The sequence below is a fragment of the Hemiscyllium ocellatum genome, chromosome 34 (assembly GCF_020745735.1).
Source record: "Hemiscyllium ocellatum isolate sHemOce1 chromosome 34, sHemOce1.pat.X.cur, whole genome shotgun sequence".
Lineage (NCBI taxonomy): Eukaryota > Metazoa > Chordata > Chondrichthyes > Orectolobiformes > Hemiscylliidae > Hemiscyllium > Hemiscyllium ocellatum.
The window spans coordinates 37,372,240-37,395,841 of NC_083434.1; the positions used below are offsets into that span (position 1 = coordinate 37,372,240).

At 43.4% G+C, this 23,602-nt stretch overlaps 1 protein-coding gene across 1 annotated transcript in view; it reads left to right on the forward strand.

Moving 5' to 3' along the window:
- Positions 1 to 23,602, forward strand: part of LOC132832192 (rab effector MyRIP-like) — a 378,098-nt gene that overhangs the window by 252,053 nt on the left and 102,443 nt on the right. The window contains exon 4 of the mRNA XM_060849963.1: positions 11,581 to 11,717. Coding sequence (XP_060705946.1) covers positions 11,581 to 11,717 — 137 coding nt within the window. The remainder of the gene's footprint in view (positions 1 to 11,580; positions 11,718 to 23,602) is intronic.

Here is a 23,602-nt window from a genome sequence, read left to right on the forward strand (position 1 = left end):
TGGCTAAGATTAGAATGGTGCTGGAAAAGCAGGTCAGTCAGGCAGCATCCGAGGAGCAGGAAAATTGATGTTTTGGGCAAAAGCCCTCTATCAGGAATGACAAATGAAGGGTTTTTGCCCAAAACGCCAATTTTCCTGCTCCTCGGATGCTGCCTGACCTACTGTGCTTTTCTAGCACCACTCTAATCTTAACAGTAATCTCCAGCATCTGCAGTACTCACTTTCACCCTAACTGGTTAACCCTAAAAGAAAACTGAGTTATGAAATTAACCCCTCCACTTTTGAAGGAAACTAAAACTGAAACTCCAATTCATAGAATTCCTACAGTGCAGAGGCAGGCCATTCAGCCCATCAAGTCCACATAACTCTGAATAGCATCCCACACAGACTCACCCTATCTCTGTAACCCTCTACTTCTCATGGCTAACCCACCTGGCCTACATATCCCTGAACACTGGGGACAATTTTTGTCAAGGCCAATCCACCTCACCTGCACATCTTTAAACTGAGGGAGGAAACCAGAGCACCTTGAGGAAGCCCACACAGACGTGAGAAGAACTTGCAAACTATGCAGAGCCAAATGCCCGAGGGTGGAATCAAACCCAGGTCACTGGCGCTGTGAGGCAGTAGTGCTGACCACTGGGCCACCGTGTCACCCCAAGTTTGGGAACCAAAACTTCCGTGAGACTGAAACAGATTGAAACCATTGAGCCAGCTGAGCTCTGCCGTTGACTCCAATGGTACATTAGAGGTAGACTGAAGAAGATGGAGGAGAGATCCAGAAAAAGGCTTTATCTCCCTGACAGTAAATTAGTGGCCGGTGGAAATTGTAACAATGTTCCTCACATTTTTTCCTCATCCCAGGCAAGTCTGATCTTGGACCAGATGCATACAGCACAGGTTCACTGGCTCTACATTACCACATTATTCTTATCTTCTTCCACTGTGCTTTGACACTATGTGCTTTGAATAACAGTGAACCAAGTCCAGAGATTCTGAGAAGTCCCAGCTGGCTTCCAGAATTCAGTGCTCAGTCACAAAAACTCTTGGATCACTTTAATGCATTCCCTAGAATTTTTATCACCAGTATAAGTCACCAGAATACTTTCAGACATTGCTCTGTTATATGAACTTCCTGTCAAATTGAATGTAGCTTATCAAAGTTGAAATTATAGTAATTTTGTGGTACAAACTGCTTTAGTTATAGTGGTCTGCACATGTGCTCAAGCCATTGTATCACTGTGTGTCATATACTTTTCAGCTTTTAAATAATATCCTATTGCCATTGGTCAGAGAATTTAACTAACAGGAACTGCATTATGGAGCTATTCCAGCATCACAGAAGCTGGCTGATGGTCCATTTTCTCAGGCAATTATAGTTTGACTTATATTAGAATCGGGTGCTCTGTGATAAGAATCTTGCTTGGGCTGATAAGCAGCATTAGTGACACACTCATGCCAGGCAATGAGCATTTCCCCTTTACAATCAATGGCATTACCATTACTAACCCCCCAGTGTCAACATTCTGAGAGATACCACTGACCAGAAACTCAACTAAACATCAATATAGAGTATGGGGACGTGGTATTACAGTGATAAGATCACCAGACTAGTAATCCAGTAACCTAAGGTCAATGTTCCCTGGATTTGGGTTTGAATTCAATTTGTAAAAAACATGGATAGAAAGCTATTCCAATGGTGACCATGTAACCACTGTCAATTGTCGTAAAATACCCATCTGGGTCACTAATGTCCTTTAGGGGAGGAAATCTGTCATCCTTGCCTAGTCTCTCCACATTCATAGCAATAAAATAGATACTTAACTGCTGTCAGGGCAATTAGGGATGGACAATAAATGCTGCCCACATTCCCATAAATGAATAAACTACAAGGCTAGGGTAAGTCACCTTCCTGTCTCCCCAAAGCTATCCACCATCTATAAGATACAAGTCAGGAGTGTGATGGAGTACTCCCCAGTTGCCTGGATAAGTGCAGCTCCAAGAACACTCAAGAAGATCAACACCATCCAGGGCAAAAGCAACCCATTTGATTAGCACCCCATCTACCAGTTGAAACATTCATATACTCCGCCAGCAACTCATACCGACAAATGTGTGTACCAACTACAAGAGGCACTGTAGTAATTCACCAACCTCCTCCTGCACCTTCCAAACTGAAACCTCCACCATCTAGAAGGTAAAGGGCAGCAGATACATGGGATAATGGCCACCTGCAAGTTCCCCTCCAAACCACTCGCCATCCTGACTTGCAAATATGTCACCATTCCTTCGGTGTCGCTGGGTTAAGATCCTGGAAATCCAAACCTAATATCATGGTGGGTGTCCCTACATCCCATGGACTGGAACAGTTCAAGAAGACAGCTTAACCCCACCTTTTCCATGGCAGTCAGGGATGGCTAATAATTGCTGGTATTTCCAGTGACACCCATACTGTTTGAAACAGAAAAACGATTTGTTTTCCATTAGTCAGCGATCCTCTTGTTATTGAACACAAAACTTCAAATTCCTCTCCAAAGGTCCTTCAGTGGAAAAAGTGGACACTGAGATCATGTGGATTATTTTGGGGGTTGTGATTAAGACGGGTCAGCTTGGCAAATATCTGTACCCAAAGAAAAGGAGGCAGATTCATGTAAAAGTGCATCATGCATTTGCTATGGTTTAATAATGCAGAACATGATGGAAATATATTAGACCATGGGTGCTGGGTGGGGAGACCTTGGAGTGCAAGGTTCGTGGCTCCTTGGGGTGGAATCGCGGGTGGATGAGATGGTGGAGAGGGCGTTTGATGTGCTTTCCTTTGTTGATCAGAGTGTTAGGTGCAGGAGTTGGGAGGTCGTGTTGCGGCTGTGCAGGACATTGGTTGGGCCACTGTTGGAATGTTGCGTGCATTTCTGGTCTCCTTCCTGTCGGAAGGGTGTTGTGAGACTTTGGGGGGGGCGGGTTCAAAGAAGATTTACAAGGATGTTGCCAAAGTTGGAGGATCTGAGCTACAGGGAGAGGCTGAACAGGCTGGGGCTGTTTTTTCCTGGAGCGTCAGAGGCTGAAGGTTACCTTATAGAGGTTTACAAAATTATGAGGGGCATGGATAGGATAAATAGACAAAGTCTTTTCCCTGGGATGGCGCGTCCAGAACTAGAGGGCATAGGTTTAGGGTGAGAGGGGAAAGATATAAAAGGGACCTAAGGGGCAACTTTTTCACACAGAGGGTGGTACGTGTATGGAATGAGCTGCCTGAGGATGTGGTGGAGGCTGGTACAATTACAATATTTAAAAGGCATTTGGATGGGTATATGAATAAGAAGGGTTTGGTGGGATATGGGCCCAGTGCTGGCAGGTGGGACTAGATTGGGTTGGGATATCTTGTTGGCATGGACCGAAGGGTCTGTTTCCATGCTGTACATTTCTATGACTCTATGTAGGGCAGTATTCTGATACCTAAGGAGGGTAGCCTGGTTTGAGAAGTTTCCTGACTCTGCAGGTACCTCTTGACAGAATTTGCCCTGATTGTTTTTGGAGCAGGAAGGAGGCAGGTTAGTCCACCCTGGAAATGGATCCCAGGCTACGAAGGGATTGGGCAATGGAGAGTGGTCACCAGCACACTACCCCACCCCTCCCAGCCAAACTACCTCGTACCCCCAAGCTAAGTCAAGGCTTACCACTGACCTGCCAAGTGCCTCAGTGAAATATGGTGCTTTCCAGAAAGGACGTGTTCTACTGTCTCACTGGGAAGTGACCAAGACACTAATCACCTTCAATAGGTACTGCCCTACAGTGTAGTTAGAGATACCCAAAGTGCCTGCTGGTATAATTGGTTACGTCCCTTGTGGTTATGTTTCCATTTATCAAAAGTGACTGTGGCAGATTTTTTTTAATTATTCAAAACATTGATTGCATTCTTGTGAAATTATTGCGCTGCAGAATGATAATCAACAAGTCTGAGCTGAACAAGCAATTAATGGTGGCTTTTGTCTCAAACAATTAAGAGTAAACCACATAAAGTGTCATAATTGTGTTTCATTTAATTTCCACGTTATTAGTTCCTCATGTTTTATTTTGCTTTTCCCACAGTGCTCACCAGTTGGTTCATCTGAAAGCCTTAGCATTCTTTAAGAGGCATTTCAGACTGTTCTCCAGCGTAAGCTGTGGCTTATGTGCTGGAAGCTCAGCTTTATTGATTGTTTTAATTATTGCACCAGTGCTCCTTGCTTGTTCCAGGCAAGGTTTAGCGTTTAATCCTCCTGGTGTCATAGATTCCCTATCTCCTACAGCTTCCCTACAGTGTGGAAGCAGGACCTTCTGCCCATCAAGTCCACACCTACTATCCAAAGGGCATTCCACCCCACCATTCCTTTAACCCTGCATTTCCCATGGCTAATCCACCTGACCTACACACCCCTGAATACCATGGGCAATTTAGCATCGCCAGTCCAGCTAACCTGCACATCTTTGGGCTGTGGGAGGAAACCGGAGCACTGGTAGGAAACACACACAGACACGGGAGAATGTGCAAACTCCACACAGACAGTTGTCTGAATCTGAAATCGAACCCAGGTCCCTGACGCTGTGCTAACCACGGAGTCACCGTGCCAGCCAAGCTGGGTACCAGATGCTTCTTCATGAGGAGCCTGCTCCTAAAATACATTTAACCCACAATGAGTTGGTTATTTTTTTTTCAAAAGCTTTTTGTTTTCACAAGCTTTGCTGAGGATTTGGCATGATCCTCAGTCACACAGGAACAAAGCCTGCCTTTTTGAAACTGAGTATTTGGTAGAGAGATGGCCAATTCAGCCCTCAATCCTGCTCCACCATTTAATCTCTTCTTGGCCTCAAATCCACTCCCTTGCCTGCTCCCCATAACCCTTTAAACTGTTACTAATTACGAATCTATCTCCTCCTTAAATTTACTCCGTGCCCTGGCATCCACTGCATTCCGAGGTTGTGATTCATGGCCCTTTGACAAAAGTCATTCCTTCTCATCTCTGTTTTAGGTCTGCCACCACCCCTTATCCTAAAACTCTGACCTGTCATTCCACATTGCCCCATGTGGGGGAACATCTGCTCCACGTCTACTTTGTCAGTTTTCATCGGTGTCTTACACACCTCAATTCAAGGCCCACTCATTGTTCTAAACTTGAGTGAGTCTGGGCCTGAACAGCTCAGTCTCTCTTCATAAGAAAAGCCTCTCATCTCTGGAATTAGTCCAGTGAATATTTTCTGAACTGCCTCCATTGCAATTACACCCTTCCCCAAGCCTAGGAAAAAACAGTTGTATGCAGTGCCCCATGATGTGGTTTCATCAGTGCCATGTACAGTTGCCACAACACTACCCTACTTCTATGCTCCATTCTTTCAGCAATGAGTGCCAAAGTTCTGTTTGCCTTCCTTATTACCTGCTGTACATGCAAAACTATTTTTTTGTGATTCATGCAGAAGGATGTCCAGATCCTTCTGCACCGGAGCATTTGAAGTTTCTCTCCATTTAAATAATAAGTTTGTTTTTTATTCTTCTAATAACCCTCACACTTGTTAACATTAAACTGCATTTGCCAAATGTTGGCCCATTCAACTGACTTATCCATACCCATTTGTAAATTTATTATTTCTTCCTTGCGACTTACTTTCTCATCTATTTTAGTGACAACTGCAAATTGGACTAAAGTACCTTAGTCCTTAGTATTAAAGAAAGGTTTACAACACTGAGTTGTTGTATCCTGCTCAAAAATGGCATAAAGTGATCCTCTTGCTTGTGCTGTGAAGTAACTTACCTTATGGTGCCAGGATGTTGTGAACCTATTTTCCCATCAGGCCGTTAGTCAAAGTGTCTCATTGGCATCACCTAGTCAACTATATTTCAGAACCCCCTACTCATCTTTAAACTTACATTTCTTATATTTGTAGTTTCAGTTTACATCTAAACTTCTGGTGTTCTTCGTTTGGGGATATGAGTACCACTAGCTAGGCCTGTGTTGATTTCCCAACCTCTGGTTATCCTGGAGAACCAGGGGGTGGTGAGCTGCCTTCTTGACTGTCTGCAGTCCGCATGGTGTAAGGCCTATAAATATTATTAGCGAGGAAGTTGCAGCAATACTGAAGGAACGTTTGATTGATTTCCAAGTCAGGATGGTGTGTGGCTTGGCGGTGCTGGTATTTTCATGTGCCTGATGCTAGGGAGCATCGTTTAGCATTCATCAGTCGAGTTTTCTGATTGGCTTGTCGGTATAACGGCTAAACAAGTTCTAGGATCATCACTCGTATGCTTCAATTTCATTCTTAGAATGTTTAAAACCTGGCATAGAATTTGAACCAGGGACTTTTGACATGAGGTGTTGAGCCTAACCTGCAACTTTAAAAATAATCTTTGGGACATTGGCAAGACCAGTGTTTCCTTCTCCATTGCAATGCCCTTGAATGAACCACAGAAAGTTAAAGCACAGAGATAGGCCATTCTGGCTGAACAATCTAGCTCTCCGTTCTAATCCCACTTTCTAGCACCTCGTCCATAACTTTGCCGGTTCAGGAACAGATCCCCATACTGTTTAAAAGAATTGAGGGTTCCTACCTCAATCACCAAAACTAGGCAACAAATTCTAGGTGGAGAAAGTGAGGGCTGCAGATGCTGGAGATCAGAGCTGAAAATGTGTCGCTGGAAAAGCGCAGCAGGTCAGGCAGCATCCAAGGAGCAGGAGATTCAACGTTTTGGGCATAAGCCCTTGTTCAGGAATCAGGTTTGATTTCAGCCCACAGCATTAATCTGAAGTTTTAGCTTAATGACATTACTATAAAGCCACTATCTCCCCCAGCTAATTGAGATGGGCTGTTTTCCCCCAGAAATCCTCACTCTGTTGAGGTTAAACCTGACTCCCTGTGATAACTTTCCTGTCTCAGGCATTTCTTCTTCAATTTTCACTTTCTCTGACAATCTAAAGGCCTTCTGAGGTCGGCTTTTAATCCCATAGTTCTGCCTGTTCCTTTAAAGCAAGCAGTATCTATTCATTTCTGCTTTCCATTGTAGCTGTGATGCTTACAAATCAGGATAAAACCTTTCTGCATTCCATAATTCAACTTCATAATTTTATTTGGAGTCCTGATATATTCTTAATGTATTTCCTATGTGAGTCTGAAATAAAAACCCATTAAGGGAAGATAATGGGATGAAATTACAATATAATTTTGGGTATGTTTTAAAATTTTGAACTAATTTTATGCACCATTTAAACAGTGGTACGTGAAAGTAACAATTTATAGTCTTACTCAAACCACAGCTCTAATGTGGATCTTGTGCTTGCTAAAGAGCATCGTTCCTGCATTTTGTTATGAGGCCTGTTGCTGCAAGTAGTCCCATGAGAGCTGCTCCTCTTACAAAGCACGCCTGGTGAAGCAGAGCCTCTCTGTTTATCTGCACATCACAGTTGACTGAGCATCTGAGAGCACGGAACACAGAATCCTGCATTTTGCCTCGGTGATCGGGGAGCCTGCTTCCTTTCAACTTCAGGAGAGCACGTTTTCCTGCGTGGGCCCGATCTCAGACTCGGTGCCTAGGGATCGCCAACACAAACGGGTCCTCAGGACTAAGGGGAGATTTCCCTCTGGAACCACCTACCTCACTAGCAAAGGGTAAGTCCCAGAAGGGCAGGGCTGATCATGGCTGACGAGAGCTTGATGGATCTAGGACTAGTGTGATTACTGAGTGTGGTTCGAAGAGTTGTGGGGTGGGGCGCAGGGAATGTCACTGTAAGCCAGTGACCAAGGTGTCTGTGGGTGTGGGTTCAAATCTCACTGTGGCTGCTTGTGGAGTTTAAATTCAATCAACAAATCTCAAATTAAAAACTGCACGCTGCAAAGCTATCCTTGTTTGCTGTAAAAACCCATTTTCTTTAATTATGTCTTTTAGTCCTTAACACATAAGAGCAGAGGTGGACCATTCAGCCATCAACTTTGCCATTCAACAAGATCATGGCTGATCTGATAACCCTTAACTCTACTTTCCTGCCTTTCCCTCATTATGCTTGATTCCATTACTGATTAAAAATATGTCCATCTCAGCTGTGAGTATCCAGGCCTTGAACCTCCTCTGTAGTTAAGAGTTTCACAGATTTATGTAACCCCCCCCCTCTTATTCTGGTTTCTAGACTGTCCAACAAGGAGAGGCAGCATTTCCACATCCACTCTGTCAAGTCCCCTAAGATCCTTGTATGTTTCAATAAGGTTGCCTTGTATTTTTTTAAATTCCAATCGACTCAACCTATCCACCCAAGACAGTGCCTCCATTAGGAATGGGAATCTGCCACCTTTACCCAGCCTGGCCTATATGTGATTCCAGGCTCACAGCAATGTGATTGACTCTCAGTTGCCCTCTGTAACGACTTCATTAGCTGTTTACTTCGCTGGGGTCAAGAGCTGGCCTTGCAAGAGTAGTCCACACCCCAAGACACAATTGAAAAAAAACCTCTCTGAGCAATAATAAGGGGAGGTTACAAAAACTCAGGTTGTTTTCAGGCTGAGGGGAGACTTGATAGATGTTTATACAGGTTATCAGATTCGTAGATAGGGTTGACAGTCAGAATCTTTTTCCCAGAGTTGAAATGTCTAAAACTAGGAGGCACATCTTTAATGTGAGAGGGGAAACTACAATGGAGATGTAAGGGGCAAACCTTTTTACACAGAGAGTGGTAGGAGTCTGGAACGTGTTGGCAGGGCTGGTGGTGGAGGCAGCTACATTAGGGGTGGTTCAGGGGCTTTTAGATAAGCACATGGATATGCAAGGAATGGAGGGATATGGACCAAAGGCAGGCAGAAGGAATTAGTTTGATGTGGTGTCATGTTGAGCACAACATTGTGGGCCAAAGGGCCCATTCTGTGTTGTGTGATTCTGTGTTCTTTGTTCTCTGCAGAGAAAAGCAATTAATGTATGTTCAACAAGGATATATCCCTGCACCATCACCCATTCAAGAATTTGGGTACCTCAGCGTGGAATAGACCTCGTTCATCTACAGTTGGGATTTCTGAGATGTTCCTATGGCCTAGCCAGGTGCATCATCCAAAACATTAAGTAAAACAATGGCTTTAATCATGTCAGTGGAACTGTGGGGAGTGTTGGAGGCAGGGGGTTCTTTTCTTTTCTTTATTCGTTCTCTCTTTCCCTCACAGATTCTCCTCACAGATACTGTGAGCAAAGTTTCTACTAATGTGACCTCTTGCTACCACTGTGGTGTGCATCCTGTGATTTTCTATGTGTTAGCCCATGCATCATATCTCATAGAGAGTCAGGTTCATATTGAGACAGACATCTGGAAGATTATTCACAACTCACTGTGTATTAATATGACATCCCAGAATAACATATACAGTTTAATTGTAGTTATTTTAATTAATCCATTTATGCATGTCGGACCCAGACCTGGGCCATCTGGCTCAGAGGCAGGGACACTACCACTGCAGCACAAGATTCGTACTGTCACGCTTATACACTCGCTTAAGATACTATTATTTTATGTACATGCTTCGCTGGTTCATTAAGAGTCAAAAAGTGTGGTGCTGGAAAAGCACAGCAGGTCAGGCAACATCTGAGGAGCAGGAGAATAGATGTTTCGGGCATAAGCCCTTCATCAGGAATATTTGGCTTAGGCCTGAAACGTCGACTTTCCTGCTCCTCGGATGCTGCCTGACCTGCTGTGCTTTTCCAGCAACACACTTTTTGACTCTGATCTTCAGCATCTGCAGTCCTCACTTTCTCCTGGTTCATTAAGAGTCTGACTAGCTTTCTGCTTGCTATTAGACAACCTGCTGACTAACTGGAGACTTCTTGTGCTGGACCATCAAATGTCAGGATACCATCTAACTATTGTCATCTATCGGGGATCTGTTCAATATTACAACAACGTGCTAACTCAGGCATATTCTCCTACATTGCTGCACTGCGTACATTAATTCATAAAAGGTCTTCAAAGCCACAGAAAATAGTTCTTTCCCATTGCAACATTGCATTACATTAACCTTCTGCTCTCTCTTGATGGTCATCCTTAGTCCCTGTGTTTGGTTTCAGTCATGAGTCTTGTTGCTCAACTGCACATCTGAGGCTGATGACTGCAAATAGGGATAGAGCAGCAGGCAAGCAATGAGAGACATTGCTATGCATTTGAACGGGGTATTAACTCTATAATCTCTCTTCATAGATCAACGGCAATTGTATACTGCCAGTCTGCGCCATGACTTTTATTCAGTATGCAAAAGGAAACCATTGCTTTTATGATTGTAAAAATGTGTTTGTATTATAAAAGGTGATTGTATTATTGGCAACAGCAGCACGCAATAGCCCAACTGCAAGTGGTGCATTTAAACGTTTCTGTAAATATGGTGAGAGTGGAAATACTAACAAAAATAGAGATATATTGCACATTATTATCTCTGACAGCAGCAGTCAGAAACAAGAAACTGTGAAGAAAGGGATGCGTGTGTGAGCGATGTGTTTAACAGGGAAAGGTCTTACCTGCGGTTATGTTAATAAAAACATTTGATGAGGGTTAGAGGAGTTGGACAGTAGTCACCCTTGGGTAAGGGGGAAGCTATTACAGACTACACACTACCAGCAGAGCTAGGGAATGCCATGTCTCCAGTAAAACCTTAAGGCACAATCCCCGTGATAACACAAACCAGTTTCCAGACGTTGATTTCCTTTGGCATAATGATTGTTACACAATAACCGGACTGAGATTCAGTTTTTTTTTAAGAAAAATCCCTTGTTTATCGCCACATATCAAGATTACACAACTCTTACAACTGAGCAGCATTCAGATCCCAGTCTTCCGTTGCCACATGTCATTTAATAGTTGAGTTGGAAGAAAAATATGGACTGTAAACTTTGCATAACATTGTACTGATTCGTGTGTAATGAAATTTATGACTGTGATTTGAAGATTGCAACCGAATCTGTGTCAGACATTTTGTTCCCTGGGAAAGTTTAATTTAGATGGAGAAAGTATTCAGAAAGGGATGCTAGAGAAGGTAGGAGCAGAATACTGTAAATGCTGGAATCTGTACTGAAAATAAAAAAATGTTGGGAATCACAGTGGGTCAGGCAGTATCCATGGAGAGAGGGAGCAAGCTGACATTTTGAGTCTAGATGACTCTTCAAGTAACATGACAAATTATGAAACAGATAGTCCAGCAAACCCAGCTGACCTTTTTTGTGACCTACTGTCCCACAGCAGAGTAACTGCCAGGTGGCATTACAACATCGTACACCCACATGGACTCATTAAAGGTGAACTCTTCTCAAGGCAAAGTAGCCGTATAACGAAAATGCAGCTCTCAAAATCTTTGCACTTGAATTGAGTGTCACCTTCCTTATTTTAACATTAACACACCATTTTTCCAGGGTGAGGTACAAATATAAGCTGGGTTATTTTCCATGAATAGCCCTCGCATTTTAGCCATGTGTGCCTCTATACATTATAAGACCAAAATGTGTATTTTTTTAGCATTAGAGCTTTCTTCACTGGATTAAATGTGTTCTGTGCTTAGTGTTTACAAAGTTGACAATAGTTGTTCTTGTTCCTGTAGGCTCCTGAGGACCCAGTCTTTGGAATGGTACTACAATAATGTCAAGGGCAGATTCAAACATTTCGGCAGTGCTAAGGTGGTTCACACACTGTACAAGAAACGCCTTTCCAGGAGGGGAAGCTCATCAAACATACTAGGTATCTGAAAGACTTCGGTGTAGAACTGCTACATAAATGGTAGATTTTTCTTCCATTTGATCTTATTATTATATATATTATTACAATTATATCCCTGTCTAAAAAGGTATTGATAAATCCCCGTAAATGTGAGCAGGAGAATAGTACTTTGGGATTCAGTGTGAAAAACATCTTTAAATTCTATCAATAGGACTAGGTCCCCCATGGAATGTTTGGGATGTAAACATTCAATCAAGCATTAGAGGGACCTAGGAGTTCAGGTACATAATTCTTTGAAGTTTGTGTCACATATAGATAGCAGTAAAAAAGGCATTTAGCACACTTACCTTCATTGCTCAGTCTTTTGAGAAGAGGAGTTGGGATGTTACGTTGAGATTGTACAGGATGTTGGTGAGGCTTCTTCTGGAGTGCCCAGTTGTGGAAGGATGTTATTAAGCTAGGAAGGGTTGAGAAGGGAGTTAGCAGGATGTTGCCATGTATACAAGGTTTGAGTTAGAAAGAAAGGCTGGATAGGCTGGAACTTTATTTCATTGGAGCGTTGGAGGTGGAGAGGTGACCTTATAGAGCTTTATAAAATCATGACGAGTATAGATAAGGTAAACGGTCGGTGTGTTTTTCCCAGGATGGGGAATTTAAGGCTGGGGGTATATTTTTAAGGTGAGAGAAGAGAGATTTAAAATTTAGATGAGGAGCAATTTTTTTTTTACAGAGAGTGGTTCGTGCATGGAATAAACTTCCAGAGGAAGTGATGGATGTGGGTACAGTTACAACAATTAAAAACTATTTAAATAAGTACACGAATAAGAAATGTTTGGAGGGAGATGGGCCAGGAACAGGCAGGTGGGGCTAGTTTAGTTTGGGATTATGTTTGGCATGGACTGGCTGGACCGAAGGGTCTGTTTCTGTGCTGAATGACTCTGTGATTTTGACTCAATGTCATCATTTCTGTCTGGGCAACAAAACTCCAAAGCTAGCTTATAATGGGAAAGTGAAACATACCCATTATTATAAAGCAAAGAACTCCAGAGATTGGAATTCTGAAAGAAACAAAAACAGAAGTTGCTGGAAAAACTCAGCAGGTCAGGCATGAAAGAAAGAAAATGGAATTAATGTTTTGAATCCAATAACTCTTCATCAGAATCCTTCTTCAGAATCATATTCTCTGTTCTGAAGAAAGGTCACTGGACCTGAAATACTAACTTTGTTTTCTCTCTTCACTGATGTTGCCAGACCTGTTGAGTTTCTCCAGCGCTTTCTGTTCTTTTTGTTTGTTTCATGTTCCCATTATTGGCTGTGGCAAGGATCACAGACGTAGGAAGGGGGTTGAGTTCACTGCATTCATAAGGTCAGGAAAGTAGACCCAGAAGGTACATGGCCCAACACCTCCTGCAACCCTCCCTTGATTCCTCCAGTCCAAATAAAATATGTTCTGGCCATTTAACGGACCCCTGGTAGGATGGTGACCAACCAGTAGAGGGCAGAGTGGGTTCCATGGCAGTTGTGCCTTTGGGAAGGATACCAAGTGGAATGGGGTGCACTGTCACCAAAAAGTTGCTCACAGCTCAAACAGTGAAGGCTTCCAACTCCAAAATCAGTCAATCCCAAACATTTTTTTGAAGATTCCAAAAAGATTTTCAACATCCACAATGACAGTGTCACCTTTGTCAACCTCATCTGCCAGTACATGATGTGGGTGATAGGTTTTGTCTATCATCTAACTGATGTAAGAGACTATCAAACGTTTTCCAGCCCAAAATGTGAAACAAAAAGGCATCAGGTAGATAAGGAATACAGGCTGTCCTCTTAATCTGTGTGACCCTTGTGGCATAATGGATTATGTCCAAATGAAAACCTAACATCATGTTTTACAGCACGCACAACTGCGGTTTCCCAACAAAAATTGACAATCTAAGTAAACACAACACAAATTATAACTCTAACCAATTTAATGGCTGTAAGCTCAAGTGAATTAATCTAATTGTGAAACATTTAAAAACTTGACAATAACTGAATATTTAAATAATCAGGATCTTCAGAATAAAGTCTGAGACACATATTTCTGCAAATGTAAAGTGGCATTGCATTCAGTCCAGTGTAATATCTGAGATTGATGAAGACAAGATTAGCTAGGAATTATACACATCATTTGCTGACTTAGGCATTTTAAAACAATGCCCATGAACAATTCTACAAAGATCAATACTTTGCTGGAAGGAACCAAAACTCATTTACTTTGTGATACCTAGTCTTACCGCCTGAGTGAAATTTCAGAACATGAACTGGTGTGGGACTTTTTGCTTTGTTAAAGTCATTATAAGATACAAGTGGTTGCAATTAATTACTGTCCTTTAAATTATAGCGATTGGCAATGGGGAGAACAGTGGCGTAATGATAATGGCAACATGTTTGTAATCCCATATACACCCCAGCCCTAATACTCTGGGGGACACGGGTTCAAATCCCAGCATAGATAATGGCATTTGAATTCAATAAGATCTGGAATTTTAAAAAAATACTCATTTTAACCACTTTTGATCATTGTTGAAATGGCACCAGGTTTGTGAATGTCCCTTTAGGAAAATAAATCTGCTGTTTTTAGCTGGTCTGGTGACTGAGTGGTTGATTCCTAATGCTCTCTGAAATAGTCTAGACAGCTAATCAGTTCAAGGTCATTTTGGGACGGGTAGAAAATGTCTCATCAGTGATGCTCACATCCCGTACTGAATTGTTAAAAAATGATGTTAATCTTATTCAAAGACACAGGCATTTAGAATTTGTAATTGTTAACAGCAATGCATTTACAGTCATTCAGGCAAACATTTTCCCTAGGAATTTCTAATTAGGATCTGTTGCCAGATGATTTCTACCTCAAAAAAAACAAAATGTGTCCAAATTCCAAGATATTGCACGAATGCAAGTCCCTGTTGTAGCTATTTAGCAGATTGAAGGGTTTTGTCAAGAGGAATAACGTGTTATTTTTAATGGTGGTATTTAAAGAGCTGTTGATGACAATATTCAGTTTTCAGCACTGTTAATTATTGAGAAAAGGAAAATATGAAACCTATTAAGAGTGACCTGACTCTATCCTGTGGTAAACCATTATAGTTCGACACGTAATATAACATATCTCCATGCTGCTGTTGCACATTGTAAGGTTAAAAGTGACCTCTACAGGCAATATTTCACAATGCCTAGGGAGTCCACAAACACGGGTCATAGTCTAAGGATGGCCATTTGGATTTAAATGAGAAATGTCTTCACCCATGCAGTGGTGAGCCTTTGGAATTCTCTACCACTGAATGTTTTCAAGGAATTATATATAGTTTTTAGGGCTAAAGGGATCAAATGATGGGAATAAAGTGGGAACAGGGACATTCCGTCAAGATCACATTGAATGGTGGAACAGAATCGATGGGCCGAATGGTCGACTGCTGCTCCTATTTTATATGTCTCAATATTGGCTTTTAGGCTCCCATTCCCTGAAAGATAAAATTCTCGTTTTTATGTTTAAATCTCTCACCAATATTGAAACTTCCTTCAGGCACTTTAGCCACTTCTGTAATCTGCTTTTGCTTCATCATAGGCAACATGTCCTCAGTCACCTCAGTCAAAAAACATCCCCGACCTTGTTTTCCGTAGCCTTTCCTTTCTACTTGTTCATGGAATGGCATCACTGGCTGGGCTAGCACTTATTGCCCATCCCTAGTTGCCCTGGAGAAGGTGGTGGTGAGCTACCATCTTGATCCGCTGCAGTTCATGTTGTGTAGGTACTCCACATTGCTGTCAAAGAGGGAATTTCAGGATTTTGACTAGTTATGATGAAGGTATGGTGATGTATTTATGAATCAGAGCGGTGTGTAGCTTGGAGGAGTCCTTACAAGCGGTGGCATTCCCAATCATCTGCTAGCCTCGATCTTCTAGATAGTGGAGGTTACAGGCTTGCAAAGTGTTCCTCAAAGAAGGTTCGGAGCATTGCTGTCTTTGTAAGGTGACAATGAAGACCTTTACTTCCTGTTCTTCAGAAATCCAAGCCAGCAGGCCCCATGTAGGCCCTTCTGAAGACAAGGCTTTGCTTCATGTGTACCAGCCTTCAACAATATAACAGTGTGATAGAAGAGGACATCATGGAACTTTTTTTAAACAACAATAGCATGCCTTCTGTCAGCAGTGCTCAGTGTATTAGTTGGAAATAGTGGAAGACAAATCCATCAGTATTGACCAAGCTTCTAGGCAGCATGGTAGAAAGGTAGCTAAAGACAGTATAAAACCAAGGGTACCATTCTAATGAAAAGAAAACATTTGCCACTTGATCAGAGCTGAAAAGCATGAGACTGTTTTCAGGGGGCAAAGAGAGGGGGAGCAGAAAGAGGGTGTGAGAAACTAAACTCACACACTTCAATAATTTCAGTCCGAGACAAGATCTGAATCAGTTGTGTCATTTATTTCACACTTGCAAGCGGGTGTGATGTCCACTGTCCACAAGGCAGGGACAAACACACACCAAATTCAACGAATACTCGATATTTATATAATTTGGTTCCTATATTTTTTTTATTTCATTGCTCCCCCCATTTACATCCTCCACTTCCCTAAGACCGGTACCCATTACTCCTGTTTATCTCTTGCCTTATCCGACCTTGTCTGTGACAAAATGCTTATTTCTGACCTCACAAGGCTATTTGACCTCATCCTGCTGTGGGTTATTGTTAGGCACATCCTTTCCTTACCATTATCTACTCCCTCCATCTGTGCCGCCCCTCTCATACAGATCGTTAAGACCCTTTTAATTGGGGTTTGTTTCTGTAAATGTGGGTAACAGATGTTTATACCTACTGTTTGTACAGGCGTACAAACTGCCTCTCCTCACAGCATCTTATCTAGTCGCTTGTAATATCTACCATTGTTTTGCAGTCCCGTTTCTTTCTTGCATACATTTTTAGCTAATGCAAAAAAAAACAATTATGTATTTCCTCCACATAGTTTCCATTCTTGATGACTCAGCTCTTGGCTGAAACAATTACACACTGGTGTGAGTTCATTTACTTTGTATCAGTAATTATAATTGCAGAAGTAACATTACTTTACCTATATCCTACAATTTCCCCTTTTTCTTTAATTACCATTTGTTACCTTCTGCATTTTTCTTTTAAGCATCGCCCCGAAATTCGCAAGCATCCTACTGGAGATTTCACCCATCTTGGTCTCACTCATCCCCTCATTATTTAGTCGATGAAGTTCCTCTGCTTGATTCCCCTTTAGGGGCATCTGTTTCATTAAGGCTGTCTCAATCAGTCTTTGGGTGAGCCCTCGTATATAGGGTATGATACAACAGCCAATGGCCACCAATACCCCGACTACTACTATCAGGGAAGTAAGGATGGAAACTACCACCCCCTTCCACCTTCCAAACCAGGATTCAAGCCCATTCCGTGAGAGATGTGTCTACTCCTGAATTCTCAGCCAGTCCCTCTGCTAAGGTAGTCAACCCCCTTAAGGCCCGAGTAATTGAACCATCAGGCACAGTGCTATTAGGAATAAAGGTACAACAGCTTCCTCCTAACATCACACACACACTTTTTCTGCTAAAATTATATCAAGGGCCGTTCTGTTCTCCCATACTATCCTATTTGTCGCATCAAGATGTTCTGATATTCCTTTAACCGCATCTCTTGTATAATTTATAAATCGCTGTTGATTATAGAAAATGTAATTTATCCAATCTACATTTTTATTAATTGTTACCCACCAAAAGAGAGCTGACATGTGATTTCCAACTGCGGCGGAAAATGTGGGGGGATCTTTTGCATCTTTCTTCTCCAAGGGAGGGAACCTCAGAGATAGGGAGGTACAATTCCTAACATTCCATGCAGTCTCATCCTGATACAGGGCTATCATACATTTCATGCCTTTCCTGTCTCACTTCCACCCGAGCAGAAAGGGAACCACCTGGGCCACTGGCCGAGCGGAGGCACATGCATAAGCAATTGCTTTTGTTCAGATTTTTTACAGTATACTTTACCCATTCAACCCAGGCATCTGCATCCCCATATCCAGTTTCTATTTCGATGGTCTGTTTCAAGTCCTTTATCTCTATAATTTTTACTACTTTAGGATCAGCGGGAGGGGTGAAAGGTTGTATCTCATTATCCAGTAGTTCCACCCATTTTCCCTGTCCTACGCTAATTCGAAAACAACAGCCCGAGAAATCCTTCCCATTTGCTTTCATTTCTATCCCAAATGTTTCATTTAATTGTATCTCAGAGGTGCCCCCCTCCCCCCAGAATTGCTTCATGCCATGTGGTTTTCTTTATTGTCAGGTATATTGGGTTACACTTTTTATCGGGACAATCGCGAGCTGGTCGGAAGGGGGTCCGGTGTAATGTGACGAGACCATTATACCAAGTACCATCCCCGAGGTCATCCCCATAGGACTTAAGATGTATCTCTGAGCTGTGGTACTGTCTCTGATTATCTACATCCCCACAATTTACTAAGCTGCATGCATCAACGAATATTACTTGTCGATTATCAGACTCAGGAACCGTTAATAATACATATGAAAATGATATTTGACAAAATCCCAATACAAGAGGGCTAGTATCATAACTCTAAGCATTCCCAGTACTCTAAACATCATGCTGAAGCACAAAAAGACTTAATATACAATCCTACAGAAATAATCCCCTTGCTCGCGTCGCCACTGTATAATCAGTTACTCAAAGTCTCTTTAGTCTGAGTTTCAACGGGTCTTGTGTTGATTCGGCTGTCCAGACTTCTTCCTCAACTGGAGAGTCCACTGGCCCTTTGATCCAAGTGTAGTGCGTCCAGCCTTTCTCCGCTGTCCTTATTGCCGTTTTGGTCAAAAAAGCCTGATATGGCTCTTCCCAGTCCGGTTGCAATTTAATCTCTGTCCATGATTTTACTAAGACCCAGTCTCCTGGCTGGATGGGACGAACGGTGAATTCAAGGGGTGGAGACTGTGCCAATAAACCCTGTTTCCTGAGGAAAGACAAAGAGGAGGACAAGCCCAGCATATACTTCTTTAGTTTCGGGAATTGGCAATTCTCCATTCGTTCCCAGATAAGGTAATCCAAATGAGATTTCATAGGGGATAGTCCCAAATCTTTCCTTGGGGCTGTTCGTACTCACAAGAGAGCTATAGGTAAACATTTGGTCCAAGGAAGTCTGGTTTCTATTATCAATTTAGAGAGCTGTCATTTGAGTGTTTGGTTCATTCTCTCAACCCTTCCTGATGATGGCGGGTGCCATGGAGTATGGAATTCCCAGGAAATTCCCAACCCTTTCATTACCCCTGTAACATTTTCGAGGTAAAATGAGTTCCTTGGTCAGAATCTATACGGTTTACTAGCCCATATTGGGGAACTATGTGTTCCAATATTGTTTTAGACACCCCACTCGCAGTAGCAGTAGCTAGGGGGTATGCCTCAACCCAACCAGATAAATGATCTACTGTGACCAACATATATTTAGGTCTCCCTACTCTGGGTAGCTCAGTATAATCTACTTGTATATTCTGGAAGGGTCTTAATCCTGGGTCTCTTCCTCCCGGGGTCTGTTTTCTCAAGACATTTTTATTTACCTTTCTGCATATTATGCATCCCTCACATATTTGATTAGCAATTGTATATATTCCTTTACATCCATATTCCCTAAGAACTAAATCACACATTGCTTGTACTCCCCAATGGCTGCCTTGGTGTAGGACAGCCATAATTTCTCGCATCATCATTTTGTTCAACATTTCCCTTCCATCAGGTAACATCCAATGCCCATCTGCTGTTTTTGCAGCCCCTAAATCATTCAATTCGTTTTCTTCTCTTTCAGTAAATGTAGGAGCTTCCCGAGGATCTGGGACAGTAGGTACCTAGGAATGGATCACCACTTCTTGTGGGTTCAGGGAGGCTTCCCTAGCCACTTCATCGGCTAATCCATTCCCCCTAACTTCTGGTTCCTTTCTGATGACCATTTACATGCACTACTGCTATTTCTCGGGAGAGTAATAGGGACTCCAAGACCCATTTAATCAATTTTTCATGTACTAATTCCTTCCCCCGGCTATTGATCAGTCCTCTTTCCTGCCATATCTTTCCGAAAGCGTGCACAACACCAAATGCATATTTGGAGTCAGTGTATACAGTTCTTTCTTTATTTTCTAACGTCCTAAGGGCTCTTTCCAATGGATAGAGTTCGCAGGTCTGAGCTGACCACCCATTTGGCAACTTTCCTGCCTGCACCACACTACCTTTTGTCCCATCTACAACTGCATACCCATTATGTCTTTTCCCTTCAGTCACCCGGGATGATCCGTCTATAAAAAGTCTAGCCCCTGCATGAAGTGGAACATCTTTCAGGTCCATGTGGACCTTAGTTTGGTATTCTATAATGTCAAGGCAGTCGTGCCCTGGATTCTGAGGAGATTGTCCTTCCCCTTTCCAAAGAAAGGCAGCTGGATTTAAACAATTGTCCGTGACCAACACTAGATCATCCTTTTCTATTAATATTGCCTCATATTTCAAAATCCGCGAGTCTGTCAACCATCGCCCAGCTTTTTGGTTTAGGATCATTCTCACTTGGTGTGGGGTGCTTACTATTAGGGCCCCCCCCCCCCTCCCAAATGTAAGCTTTCTGCTTTCCTCCACCAACAGTGCAGTGGCAGCCACAGCCTGCACACACTCAGGCCACCCCCGGGATACTGGATCCAATAGCTTCGAAAGATATGCTACTGGCTGTTTCATTCCTCCCCACCTCTGGGTTAATACTCCCAAAGCCGCCCCCTTATCTACAGTAGCAAAGAGGTGGAAAGGTTTATCTCGAGAAGGTAAGGCTAACACGGGGGCATGAATCAGATCTCTTTTGAGTTCCTCAACTAGATCTTTTTCCTCATCATCCCAACTTAGACATTTTGATTCCTCCTCCAATAGTTTGAGATATAATTTCTTAGTCTTTTGAGCATAGGAATCAATCCACAGTCTGCAGTGTCCCGTTACACCCAAAAATTTACGTAACTCCCGTTTAGTCCTGGGCAGCGGCATTCCCATTATTTCCTCTATCCGTTCCGTGCTTATCTTTCGTTTTCCCTCACTAACTAAATGTCCCCAGTATTTCACTTCTCGCTCCACATATTGTAATTTGTTTTTCGATAATCGCAGGCCCTGCTGGCCCAGGAAATTCAATAATTTGTTAGTGACTTCTACTACTCTTTCTCTTCTTTTTCCTGTTACTAAGAGGTCGTCTACATACTGCAACAGGGTTGTCCCCTTGGGGATGCTCCAATATTTGTTCTAACATCTGTCCAAATAGGTTCAGGGATTCCGTAACCTTTTGGGGGAGCATGGTCCACTTGTATTGCTGTTTCCGTCCTGTTTTGGGATCTTCCCATTCAAAGGCGAACAAATTCCTACTTTCCTCCGCCAAGGGACAAGCCCATAAGGCATCCTTTAAATCTATCACACTAACCCATTTGTAATCATGAGGGATCTTACTTAATAACGTATAGGGGTTTGACACCATTGGGTGTCTGATGTGTACTATTCGATTTAATGTTCTCAAATCCTGCCCCAATCGATAAGTTCCATCAGATTTCTGCACAGGTAGGATTGGGGTATTATAAGGAAACATACATGGCTCCAACAAGCCATCCCTAATCAGTCCCTTAATTACTGGCTGCAGTCCTCATTTACCTTTTATGGAAATGGGATATTGTCCCTCATAGACAATATTTATTTCAAGGGGAGGGATCTGTTGTCTTCCACGATTCCCTTCTCTAGCCCATACAATAGGGTCTATCTCTCTCTCCGCATCCTCTGTCAACATCACCATTTGTACAACTAATTCTTTTTCCTGAATTCCAATCTCCAGTCCTAAGAGGATAATTAAGTCTCTCCATTGTGAGTTACTTCCTATATCAGGGATATACAACAATTCCCCTGTGACCCTATCCTTAGGACCTTCTATCATCATAAGTTCAAATACTGGAACAGTAAATCCCTCCCCTTTTACCCCGGAAACAGTAATCGACCGTGTTGACATTTCTACTTTCTTTGGTTTAAAATTCAGCGATGACCGTGCTGCCCTCGTATCTACTAGGAAGACTACCTCTTCCCTATAGGGTCCCACCTTTAAGATTATCAAGGGTTCCTGGTGGGTCCCTGAAGGCAGAAACCCCTGACACCTCTATTCTTCATCAAAATTCATAAGCGGAATTGCCCTTTCTTCCCTTTGTAGATCAGGACACTCCCGCCTAAAATGTCCTATCTTTCCACAATAATAGCATCCTTCCTGTGGAGACCTCCATCTCTGTCCCTGTCACTCGAACCCTCTATCAAATGCTCCCCCTTGTCCTCTCTCTCTCCCCTTTTCTCTCTGTCCTACATGCTGCCACCCGCCGCTCTGGTTGCTGAACATTGGTTCCATTCTTTTCTATCCCCCATCACGAAGGACTCAAAGCTCTCCGCTTCTTCCTTTCCCGCCGCACTAACCAGTACCCTTCCACTGACACCCTCCTTCGACTGTCTGAACTGGTCCTCACCCTGAACAACTTCTCTTTCCAATCCTCCCACTTCCTCCAAACCAAAGGAGTTGCCATGGGCACCCGCATGGGCCCTAGCTATGCCTGCCTCTTCATAGGATATGTGGAACAGTCCATCTTCCGCAACTACACTGGCACCACCCCCCACCTTTTCCTCCGCTACATCGATGACTGTATCGGCGCTGTCTCGTGCTCCCACGAGGAGGTTGAACAGTTCATCCACTTTACTAACACCTTCCACCCCGACCTCAAATTCACCTGGACTGTCTCAGACTCCTCCCTCCCCTTCCTAGACCTTTCCATTTCTATCTCGGGTGACCGAATCAACACAGACATCTACTATAAACCGACTGACTCCCACAGCTACCTAGACTACACCTCCTCCCACCCTGCCCCCTGTAAAAACTCCATCCCATATTCCCAATTCCTTCGTCTCCGCCGCATCTGCTCCCAGGAGGACCAGTTCCAATACCGTACAGCCCAGATGGCCTCCTTCTTCAAGGACCGCAGATTCCCCCCAGACGTGATCGACGATGCCCTCCACCGCATCTCCTCCACTTCCCGCTCCTCTGCCCTTGAGCCCCGCCCCTCCAACCGCCACCAGGACAGAACCCCACTGGTTCTCACCTACCACCCCACCAACCTCCATATAAAGCGTATCATCCGCCGTCATTTCCGCCACCTCCAAACGGACCCCACCACCAGGGATATATTTCACTCCCCTCCCCTATCAGCGTTTCGAAAAGACCACTACCTCCGTGACTCCCTCATCAGGTCCACACCCCCCAGCAACCCAACCTCCACTCCCGGCACCTTCCCCTGCAACCGCAAGAAATGCAAAACTTGCGCCCACACCTCCTCCCTTACTTCTCTCCAAGGCCCCAAAAGATCCTTCCATATCCACCACAAATTCACCTGCACCTCCACACACATCATCTATTGCATCCGCTGTACCCGATGTGGCCTCCTCTATATTGGGGAGACAGGCTGCCTACTTGCGGAACGTTTCAGAGAACATCTCTGGGACACCCGGACCAACCAACCCAACCACCCCGTGGCTCAACACTTTAACTCCCTCTCCCACTCCACCAAGGACATGCAGGTCCTTGGACTCCTCCATCGCCAGACCATAACAACACGATGGTTGGAGGAAGAGCGCCTCATCTTCTGCCTGGGAACCCTCCAACCACAAGGGATGAACTCAGGTTTCTCCAGTTTCCTCATTTCCCCTCCCCCCACCTTGTCTCAGTCGAATCCCTCGAACTCAGTACCGCCTTCCTAACCTGCAATCTTCTTCCTGACCTCTCCGCCCCCACCCCACTCCGGCCTATCACCC